General features: G+C 35.5%; 1 protein-coding gene across 19 annotated transcripts in view; it reads right to left on the bottom strand.

Moving 5' to 3' along the window:
• Nucleotides 1-3,021: 3,021 nt before the first annotated feature.
• The window catches only part of PLEKHA5 (pleckstrin homology domain containing A5), a 173,957-nt gene continuing 164,908 nt past the window's right edge, over nucleotides 3,022-12,070 (bottom strand). For 13 of the 19 annotated variants that reach the window (XM_035347582.1, XM_035347617.1, XM_035347649.1 and 10 more), the window contains 4 exons: nucleotides 11,430-11,551; nucleotides 10,441-10,586; nucleotides 9,125-9,209; nucleotides 3,022-5,944 (listed from right to left, as the gene is read on the bottom strand). In XM_035347582.1, coding sequence (XP_035203473.1) covers nucleotides 5,926-5,944; nucleotides 9,125-9,209; nucleotides 10,441-10,586; nucleotides 11,430-11,551 — 372 coding nt within the window. In that variant the 3' untranslated portion in view covers nucleotides 3,022-5,925. Of the gene's footprint in view, nucleotides 5,945-9,104; nucleotides 9,210-10,440; nucleotides 10,587-11,429; nucleotides 11,552-12,070 lie in introns of all 19 variants that reach the window. The other 6 variants (XM_035347592.1, XM_035347831.1, XM_035347840.1 and 3 more) reach the window with 3 other exon arrangements.

The following is a 12,070-nucleotide window of genomic DNA, read 5'->3' as shown; positions in this document are numbered from 1 at the left end:
CATTTTACAAACCTACCTTTTACAAACATGACCTTACTGAGCTTCTTGGGGGCCACAAGATTTTAATGAGTTAAAAATGACCAAAATGTCACGAACTCTGTTCCTCCTTGTCCTAAATTCTGTGTAGGTAATGAAATGAAGCTTAGCTATGCTGTATTTTGCTGATTACACAGAATGGAATAGCCTTCAGACCATGGAAGAAAAGTACTAAACAAAACATTGTGAGTTCAGAGTCATTATCCCCCCATATGCCAAAAGTACCAAATTATATATATGAGTATAATTTTCCCAATGTTGCAATTTGAATATTAATCAATTCCTCTTCTCTAACACTGTGCGCTGAATGGTTGAGAGGCTGATTCTTTATTAACTTCTATATTGTAAATGATGATCAGTATCTCATATGTAACCCAGACATTTTGTCTTTATTACAACACTTACTATTTGCAGCATAATGCACTAGAAACAATAATTACGAAATAATAGTGTTGATACAGGCTAAGCGAACAGACATTTTTTTTTATTATTATTTTTAAAGGTGCTTTTAGATCAAACAGTTCCAGGTTTCCAAGCAATTTCCTAGCTCAAGAAATTACAACTTTAGCTAGTCCCCCCCTAATACACAAGTCTGCTTTAGTGCAGTACCACTACCTGTATGTGTAAAGTCTCTGGAGCAGCCTCCAGGCAAGAAATCAAACATGAAATATCAAAAGTCACAAACACCAGCCAAAGTTAATTGGAAAGTTCAGCTTTTATTTTTTCCTTCCCATCTAGGTATGACCATTACAGCACTTAAAATGAGAAAATGCAATAGCCACTAATGGCTCTTTCTAAAACAGGTGGATAAGCATGACAATATTAAAAAAACAATAACTTATCTTTAAAGCTAAAACATCTGAAACAGCCTCCTTGTTCTTGCTGACTTTGGATTTTACCAAGAAGTTGCACAATACACGGGACAGTCAATTACACATGCAGTAAGTGTCAAGACGGAGCAGAAATTTGTATCGTGACAAGGTGACTTATGAGCTGAGAGTTGCTGAATTTTACATTTTATTTATTTGCAATCACTTTGAAATGTACTTTTGTCAACTAACAGCAGTTTTTTTCTAGTAAATTCTCATATATTTGTACCTACTGACTATTTGATTTCTAGCAATGGTACTAGCACTTTGAAAAAATCTTCTCTTCTAAATAGGATCTATTGCCTGAAAATGGGATATTCCTATGCGAGTTACTTGGAAGTACTGGATGCCTCACATGATAATGTTTTGAGTAGGGACAGCTGTTGTATGGATAAGGCATTTTTTCTGCACGAGAAAAGCAGCTTTTATACACTGAGCTGAAGGAGTACATTTAAAATTGCAGAACAGAGTTCTGCAATCAATTCCCTGCAGTTCATGAAAACCACCAGATGAAAGATGAGGAACAGGTATTTTTTGGAAGTTTTCAGCAACCAAATCTCTAGGTCAGAGATAAATTTTGCTTCTACTACATATAAAGTTAAACACGCAGGCTCTGTATTTTTTTTTTCTCCTTTTAAACTACACTGATTTCACCTTCAAAAGAAGAAGAGGGTGTTTCCATTTTTAGTCTGAAATCCTTTGAAGTATTCCTGTTCCATAGAACAGGGATCTGGATAGAATTTGACAAAAAATTAATTCCTTATTTTCAGTTCAGTTTCAGCAATAAAGAAGTTAATGAGATCACATCTGTTTTTGTCCTGTTATACTCTATAGCAGTCCACTGGAAACAGCAACATTTGCCTATAGCTTTTTCTTTTATCCTGAACAGAGATTAACCCAGTCTAAACACTGTTTTTAAACACATCTATAGCAAGACTGTGACATGAACCAATCAGCAACCATTGTGATGTTACTTACCCATAGCTACAATTAACAGTTGCAGTTTCACAACAGCAGCTAGCTAATGTCTAAGACAGACCTTAAGAATGTTTTATTTGGCATAGGGCAGAATAGAGAAACATCTCCAAAAACTACCAAAAACTTAACTCCACAAGTAACATTTGAATACTGATACATCTGGAACAGCTGGGTAACAAGTTGTGCGTGTCAACTTCAGAAAGCAGCTGCTTTTCTCCTTCAGTTTGGGCCAGATACTTGCTTTCAGCCACCAGTATATTCTATTTTATTTCATAGCAGCTTCTTCAGTGTTCCCATATGGACAAGCTAAGCAGCTCCAAGGATATAACTGCAAGTATATATAATGCTTTTTAGAAGAAATAGAGGCCAGATGTTGCTTTTTTATCTTCATGTGCGTGCATCCCTTAAAAAAGTTAAATTGCTTCACATACAGCATTAAAGCCAGGTATAGGCAAATTGCTGATAGGCCATTTAAATGTCAACTTTCTAAAAGATGGAAAATAACATTTTAACCTACAATTCAAACTGAAATAAAATGAGACTACCCCAGAATAACTTCATAAAATAAATACAGCAGAATCCAGGATCACAGTGACAAAAAAGAATTGTGCAAAAAATGCATGGCGACCCATTTCTGAGATCTGAATGAGTACTATTTATGGTTTTATTAGAAAAGAAAGAAGTTATCTTATTGTTACAATACAGTTACAAGTTTGACGTAAAAGCTATCCAGCACCACCACTGATTAAAGACCTTTCACTCTGCTGCTTTACACCCCCAGGATATAACCTAACCCATCCATCCAAACACTAGAGAATTTAGTACATCTGTTACTACCACTGTAATCCACTAACATCTCTCATGTATGTACTCCTGGTTACTACAACTCGTGGATCCAACAGGGTGGGTAGTAATTCCTTCTCAGACTGTCCAAGAAAAGTAACTTAGATAAAAAAAAAAAAAAAAAACAAGCTGGTTTTAATTTCCCTGATTTCCTGAAAATAGGGCATTATTGTATTAATTCTATGACAGATATTTATAAGAAAATATTAACCAATTACTCTCCCCCCCAATAATATTTATGAACTCCTTCTCTGTGAGACAGTCCACAACATACAAAAACTGCCAAGACACCAACTACAACTTTTTGAGTAATGTCGCTTTATTAAGGGACTGAAAAGAATCACATTCTCCAGTAGTCTTGGAACAATGCAAACGGTGAACAAAAGACAAAAATAGATGTAATTGGTTCCGAAAAGCATGAACATCTGTAGAGAATGTGTTGCATTATTCCTAAGGACTCTTGCTTTTGAAAAAAAGCACATGTTCTTTATATACAAGTGTCAGTGCAATAGCCAATAAAGCAATCAGAAATATAAAAATATCCTAGATATAAACTTAAAATAAATGTTTGAAAGCTGACAATATCAGTATTCTGATATTTCTATATATCTGGAAGGAGTATGATCACAGGGATGAGTTATTCTGATGAGGTAAGAGACATTAGACGCTCTGTGATAACACAAAGCCATTAATCTTTTCAGTAAGACAAAAATAGAGCACCCAATGAAGCTGCAAGTTTTTGCTGCAAGTGCCCACAGGAAGTGAAATTATGGTCTGTGAGCATTATTATATTCCTGCCCCATTTACGTTTGCCATCTTTGCCAACAGTTGTACCAGCAAAAACTTGCAAATTCTCCTACCCTCCCCCAACTTCAATATAAACTGTACATACTGTGTAGATATTCCAAACTGACAATTGCTTTAAACACAGACAAGATCTATAAATGTCCAGAAACCACTTAGTCATTCTTTCCTTTATTGGTTGCACTTTTTTCACTTTTTTTTTTTTTTTTTTTTTTTTTTGGCAGCAAGGACAGGAAGAGATTGCAAAGCTTGACAGCTGAATAGCTCTCTCTATAAGGAGAGAACGGGGTGTGTACTGTTTGTTTTGCCCCAGGTGTTTCAGTGATGACACTGAACTTAAACCTCAGCTGGCCGACCTATTAAAATCACATTCCTCTTGTTTGCTCTCCATTTTGGATGGAAGGATGCACTAATCTGGGGCTACTGTTCGAAAAAAGGAGTAAAGGCTATTTGGTCAAACTCTCAGCTAGACACCGTCTGCCTACATCATGATTCATCTTCTTTCCTTCAGCCACCTCTTTCACTATGACCCTCCAAGCTCTGCTGCTAAATTCTTCCTCCTAGTTCTTCACTTTTCAGAGAAAAAGGCAAAATGACAGGTAGACAGCACCCTGCGTCCTTTGTGGCAAAGAACTGCAGGAAGAACTGACAGCAGAGCAGGGAGCGGCAGAAGAGTACAATGAACACAACCTCCTTTTTAAGGTGGTAATGAGGATTTAATTTCAAACTGTGTGTCAGTCTCAGGCACTCCTCTTTGGAAAACACTGAATTATATAGTCTCTAGTACATCAAGATTAACTCGAACAGGATATGATTTGTACGATAAAAAAAGCACAATGAGAGCTGGCAGTCACATTCTTATGAAACTTTCCTTACCACTTATGGCGCACACATGCATTGAAGCACACAGCAGTTGCTGGAATCTTTAAAAGATTTCTTAGCTTTACATCCTAGACTCAAAAGCTTTCCTTTTAAATCTTCTCATTCTTTTCTCAACCTCTTGTCTCAGGCAAATTCAGACAGCTGTGCGAGATGGAAAACTGAAGCTAGCAACATCTGTAGTGTGATGACACTTAACAAATGATTTCAGGTTTTCTTCCGTTTTCTGTAAGATGCTTTGCAGATGTCAAAGCCTCAATGAATCATCATACATCTCTCCTTAACCCTACTGAATGTGGCATTCAACATTTCCAAATATTGAATTACTGCTCACCACACCCCAGCAAGACAGGCTATTACGTCTCAAGTAAACAGGCAGGAAATGGAGGCACACAGAATGACTAAGTGATTATTCCAACATTATGATACACGTCTGGGAGAGTCAGGAGCTGAACCTGTATTTCTTGCATCTCAGTCTCTTGTTTTCTCTTTGTTGTGTGTTGCAGCCTTTTTCTTTCCCATAGAGGAAGACTGGAATCTCTTAAGAGTCTGTCACTGCTACTCCGGTTGACAGGTGATGTCGCCAATGAGATAAGAATCGTTGCATTCCCCACATCAAAAGGTGGAACACACTGTATGACATCTGTTTGCTGGAAGAAATACTAACCATAGAAGTCCTTAAGAACATCAACATTTATTTAATATGATATAAAAGAAGTGAGATATGAACAATTGTATTTGAACAGTAAGTGGCTTCTTATACTTACATCATATGTGCTCATTGTATAGTATATACACAATGAACATAATTACATTTTTACACAAACTAAGCACTGGATTGAAAACCTGCTTATTGCTGTACACACCCTAACCCAAAGGAAAAGCCCAGTACCTCAAAATACCTACACTCCATTTTATTTAAGAAAAAGTAAGCACTAACATTAATGTATTTGTTGACAGAAGTGGCAGTAACTGCTGACTTTGCAACCTGACCAAGAAGTAATTACAGCAGAAACAGGACCTATTTTACTAAGCAATAATAAAAATGGCACATTTTAAATATATCTATATGCATATATATATATAAAAATTTTACAAATAAAATGTTAAAATAATAAATTGTAGTGTTAAAAAGTGTAAAACAGGGTTTAGTGGTGATATGTAAAATTAACTGTTATGCATCTAAAAGAAGCAAAAAGGTAAACTTATATGATCCGTAATTAAAAGAACATTAATTCTGGAAAACAAAGTAGGCTGCACATGAGAAAGAGCCTTTATTTTATGTGCACAGAAATCACAGCAGCAAGCTGGTATCAGGAGAACAATCTGAAGGTTGTTGAGTGTACATGTGGGCCATTTAAAGCTCTCTTGGAATAAACATTTTCCAGGAAGTGATAAAATGATGCTCTGTGGCCAAAAGCATCAGAACTATGAATTTCATAGATTTAAAATATACTGTACAATATCTTCTCACATTTCCGTAGGTCAGGTCCATACATCTCAGGCATGAATTGTTTCAACAGAAGCCATTAGTGCTGGAAGACAGACATAGATTAAGTTACTCTATTTCAGCAACAACAGAATATTGTATAAAATAACTGATGGGATTAAACACAGCATGGAATTTCTGACCTCATCCTAGCAGGAGTTATCAGTGATGTAGAACATCATATGAAGTATTTTAGGTATAAGTTGTTTCCAACATCAGTATTCTTGATCATTCTTTGACATCAAGAAGCAGAAATAAGCTTTTTTTCAAATTTATGCAACTTTTTATGAAAACCTGTTCCGAGAGTTTTATCTTGTTTTACTTAACTATTTCCAAACATTTTTCATATAAAACCAGTAATAGTATCCACAACCCTACCTGTTTTGACAAATGACAGGTATGATTTGAAAAGGCAAGCAACTTTATCTGCGTGCTAAGCTGTAATGTCAATGTAGCTGTGAAATGCTCCACCCAGAGATTGCTGCATTTTGGTTATTGCTGAAATGACTTCTATAAATACCTTTTAACAGTTAGTAGAAGTGTTTGAGCTTTAGATACAGGTGCTACTTAAAATTTCATTATCCCTCCATTACTCCGTGTAAATGTAATGCTTAAAAAGTAAGTGGTACACCTAGATTCTCTTCTGCAAAGCAAAAGCCATAACGAAGAAAGTAGTTTTGTGTTAATGTTTTTTTCCTTAGTCTTAGGATATCCTATGCCACCAATTTCCTATGCCAAATTCTCCTGGCATTGTGCCAATAGTATTATTTTAGTAATTCACCGTACAAGCTAAATGTAGGTATTATTTCATTATTTTCTGAAAACTACCATACATTTTCCAGATGTTGTGTATGAACAGGACTGATCCCACAGCTCTGAATTTCCCTCAAGTGCACAGTATTTCTTGCATTGGAGAGACACCAAATTCTTGTACATTAAAAGACCTATATTTCAGCATTGCACAATACTGGAATGGCAGCCACAGAGAGCAAGGGGCAGTAAATACTGCAGGCAAGTAAATACTACAAGACTATGCCCCTTACATCTTCTGTGTATACTAGGCCCAGCTCATGGCTTGAATTTGATTTGGAGCTCCTAGAAAACAACCAACAGAGGCATCAAGCGCACCAAAGAAATGGGAAATGCACATGCACATTGTTGAATAGTTTTTTCAACTCAATTCAAACACTAAACAGCCAAAAGGGGTATATTTTAATTTATGAAATCCTTACTTCATTATAGCTGTGTATATATAAGCAGAGCATTAGTTTTACAACTACCATCCCAGATGCTCTGTTTTGCCCCAAGCATAACAATACTATTATATTGTTGCAATAAGTAACGTAGAATCACACTCAATATGGAAATGTTATAGTTACAGTACTACCTGTGAGGTTACATCACACTGTGGGATGTCAAAGCTTAGGCATTTAATTACAAAGCAGATCACAATATGAGAATCATAGAATATCCCGAGTTGGAAGGGACCCAATAAGGATCATCAAGTCCAACTCTTGGAACCGCACAGGTCTACCCTAAAGTTTAGACCATGTGACTAAGTGCACAGTCCAATCACTTCTTAAGTTCAGACAGGCTCGGTGAAGTGACTACTTCACTGGGGAGCCTGTTCCAGTGATTCGTTTTTGCTAATCTCACATTTAGCATAAATACTTAAAAATGAATTTGGTTATCTGATCACTGAAGCTGATGACAAAAGGTGAAAGCAACTTAATGCAACTGGTAAAAAAAAGTTCTGGTGAAGTTACAGGTTGCTTCCCCTTTCAGGACAGGTGTGCTATAACTACTGAAAAGAATTCAGCAGTGCAGTTTCAGTCACACTACTGACCTGAAACTAAGTTGACAGGGGAATATTTGTCCTAGTTAAAAATAATATGCATAAAAATGCATAAGCATTTATACAGTAAAATTTAAAAAGCATTAACACAAATCAGTGTTTCCAGAAAAACTGAACAATCCCACTTATTTTTTAAAAATTGTTCCACAACAATGCTTTTGAATAAAAGTACAATAATCCAAACTAAATTTAATTATGACAGACTGCATCCAGTAGGAAGAAAGGAACACTGGTGTCAGGATTGAATGCAGTCTTTCCATGTAAAACAAGAAAAAAATGAAAATATCCTCCCCTCCCCCCTCCTTTTTTTTTTTTTTTTAAGAATATTAATAGTTTCCTGCACATAGTTCATGTAAATAAGGTGTTTATGATGATTAATAAGTCTAATTTTGCTAAGATGAAAGCTTGGCAATACAGGTTGGGGCAGTAAGTAAGAAAATGTATTTTCAGATCTCCCCACAGTAAGTGACTGGAAAAGTCTCAAATTTAAAGTTTTCTTAAGTTGCATTAGCTATGGCATTTAATGTTACCATTGAAACAAAGCTGATTCTTTTAGTAGAAAGCTTACTTAAACAGTTACTTCCTGACAACAAAAAATGTTGATTGATTTAAATGCTGGCAAAGTGCTGAAGTGTCTACATTGGTATCATATTAGTTCGTTTAAACACCCGTATAAACAAATATGCTTCCTTATATTTCCACTTCCATTTATTTAATAGGTAGCACTATATGTAGGAACATGTAAATCTAGCCAAACTCATGTTTTGTAACTTCCTAGTAAACACCTAAGATGAAGGGAGAGAAGCTGTGTAGAGCTATCCCTATAGAAAGAAAAAAAACACACAGTTTTGTAATTGTTACATTTTCATCCACCATAAATTTTTCCGCTTCCTGTTTGTTATATTTCATTCATCCATGCATTAAGCCATAGACTCTTTGGACTATTAGACCACTCCCTCTTATGTATCACTAAGTGATCCAGCTCTAGTTGCCCGTTACCCAGACTGAAGCATCAAGATTCATTTGCACCTGAGCAGTGATGTTCACAGCGTAATTGGGTATCTGTTTTTTAATAGCTTAGGTGTCTCATGTAATACAAATTCTATTATCTTGCCAGTTGTGGAGAATGTGCTTGATAAGCCAATTACTCCTTTCTTTTTGTATTTGAATATAGTATACATTACTTGCAAGTCAGTACATTTATCTCTTTTGTTTTCTGGTAAATTTATATTCAACACTGTAGACACCTTTGTGTGTCTCTTGCCAACTATTGTCTACAGAAGGATAACGACAATATAAACACTCAAAAAATTAGAGAAATGGCAGGAGGTGTGGGGAAAAAAAGACGTACTTCTCTGTAACTATACACACATGAAATGTGATCCTTCTGTGAGCTGTGGTTGGGTAGATGGAGCTGGTGACAATGACGTTTCTGGTGAAGAAGGCAAACTTTTCACTGCGAGTCATACAGCAAGATAAATAAGAAAACAAGTTACAGAAGGCAAAAGCTAGCTGGCCTGAAATCATGATTTCAAGCCATAATAAATGTAAGATTGAAAATCATAATTTAAGACCATAATACATATAAACAGAACCAAATGAAAGTTACACGAGTTAAGACTTCAGATCTGATCAGCACAATGAGCACAACTTCGGGGACAAGATAGGTGTTATCAACAAAGATCACTTCTTTCAAGAAAGAAAACACCTCAGGAAAGACTCAGGCCTTTACAAGACTAAAAGAACATCTCAGGAACAAACAACAGACACATGAATGCTGATGTGTTATGTTACAAAGAGGAAAAAATATGTACCATTTAACTACTTGGGGCACTTCCAGACCCACTTTTATATCCCAGCACAGATTAACTAAGCATTTGTTATTCTGCCTGACACTATACAGTGCATTGTTAAATGGTTCTGGTTTTGATTATCAAGTCAAGGAAGGATTGCTGACTGCACTGCTAAGGTCCAGGTCACCTTTTATACCCATATATTGAACCATTTGCTTTACTTAACCATTCCCACCACCAAATATCTTAATAATATCTTCAATTCTATCATCTTCCTCCTCTCCTACATGCTCCCCACTCCTTTTTCTCTTTGCAAACAATTTTGCTTTACTCCAGCTTTTCATTCTAGCAAAATACACCACCAAGTGTTTTACCAGTCAGATAGTATCTCTTGTTTCTTCATCTGTTCTTTCTTCTGAAAACATGACCAAACTGATCTTTTACTTGCTAATTGAATATCTACAGAGTATATTGGAAACTTTCAAAGATTCCTCAATCTGTGCAAACCTGAGGTCATCCCTAGCCAGGATGTAAAGGCAAATAGTCTACACTTATCCAAGACTGAGGTGGTGTTCTACAAGATGAACAGGGAGGGATTTGCTCCAACCAAATCCAATAATAATATGACTCAATTTCTGGCAATAGTCACTTAATTCCCTGAATTAAATGCAACCACAAAATCTACATTAAAACCTCAGAAAAATTGAATTTCTGCAGTTATCTAGTGGGAATCTACTTTTCCCTGCGTTATAAAAACATATGCGTGGCACCTAGACTAGCTCAGAACTTTTCAGTTCACAGGGGTTTCAGAGCATCAAAGGACATGTAAAACTTGATTTCATTGTGATGATATGTACTGTGTAAGTTGTGCTTTAGTCATACTCTTTTCCATACCTGCTGTTGCCTGATTTCCTTTTGAAGACTGTGCTGCTAATTCAAATGGAGAAATAATCCTTCCTTGCTCTTGAACACTAACTACTTCACTTTCTTCTGAACTGGTTTTGGGTTTGTGGTTTGTAACTGTGGTTACGCTCTGCAAGCTGATTGAAAAAAAAGCACAGCACTTAGAACTCACTTGAACTTAATTTTAGATGTTAACCACTGATGAGTTAAAATTCAATTTTCTTCTGTTAACAGAAAAAAGTTGCAGTAGACAAGTTTGTGTAATATAAATTATGTATTTTCAAAATGTCTACCTTATAAAGTAAGACTTAAAAAAACACACTAGAAACTGAATTCCCTTATTTTACATAGCCATTCTGTTTCCCACTGCGTGATACCTATTTTGATGAAGCATGCTATGAGATAGTTATGATCTAAGGTAAGAACCCACTTAGGGTCTGCAGTGTAACTGAAAAATCTGTACAGCTTAAAGTAATGTTATGAATCATTAAAGAGTAATATTCAAAACACAGTATTTGTCCAGTTCTGCAATATTCCTAAACTGTGATATAAAGGTTAAAGCAGGAGGTATAAACTAAACTGTTTAACCTGTTCAAAAATGTGATGTTTTCCTAAATGTCAGTATTAAAAAGTTTATTATAGAAGCCCTGGCTGACACCCTGGCATAATAAACTGATAAAGCTTGAACTGATGTTACTGAACACATTTTGTAAGGTAAAGCAAGATTATGAACGTATTCTATAACTGGGATAATACCTGAAAATAAGCATCTCCCCTCCCACCAACTCATCACCTCTTACTGAATCTTGGCAGAGAGTTAGGTTTTTCAATAGATTTCTCTATAGGTAAACCACTCAAAAACATATAAATATACCTTATAAGTATTTATGACAGTATTTCATTAGTTGCTTGGTATGTTCAACTAACAAATACAATATGTAAGTTTAAAATAGCCTCTGAACATCTTGTTTTGTTTTTACCTTATATCACCATCATGTGTTTTATCCAATTTGTTATTCTTTTCTGCTTTCTCTTCATTAGTCACGTCTTTTGAGGCAGATACAACATGTGTATCTGATAAAATATCACCAGTTTTTGTCAGCTATAAAAAAAATTGAAATCATGAAACAAAAAGCTGTAACACGCAGTGGTAGATAAGAAATACAGTATCAGGAAACGGTTTTATTAACAGACAAATTTTGCCATCATGTATACTTAGTAACTCAGAATTACATACCGTGAGATTTTTTATTTATTTATTTTTTTAAATCAATACCATTCAGGTTAATAGAGTTATCCTGAAACTTATTCCAGAGCCAACGGGCAGGGCTTGCCTTAATAACTTTCAGAACTTATCTAACTCTTCAGATTGTAGCCTGCCTAGATTTTGTATGATATCCATCTCTTCAGAATGCCAGAGATTCCAGCACGTGGAGTACATTGCAGATGAGCTTGAATTAGATACCTAAGGTCTAATTAGATATAACTGGTATTAGTGTATTACATAATATTCCTTTAAGGGATTTGCATACTTAACATGAAACAGTAGACTCTCAAAAGAAAGTGTTCTTAAAGAATAGCAATGAATGCTATGCATTTATATCTATCTGAAATGTTTTAA

The sequence above is a fragment of the Oxyura jamaicensis genome, chromosome 1 (genome assembly GCF_011077185.1).
Source record: "Oxyura jamaicensis isolate SHBP4307 breed ruddy duck chromosome 1, BPBGC_Ojam_1.0, whole genome shotgun sequence".
Lineage (NCBI taxonomy): Eukaryota > Metazoa > Chordata > Aves > Anseriformes > Anatidae > Oxyura > Oxyura jamaicensis.
This window is presented reverse-complemented; position numbering and strand designations above follow the sequence as displayed.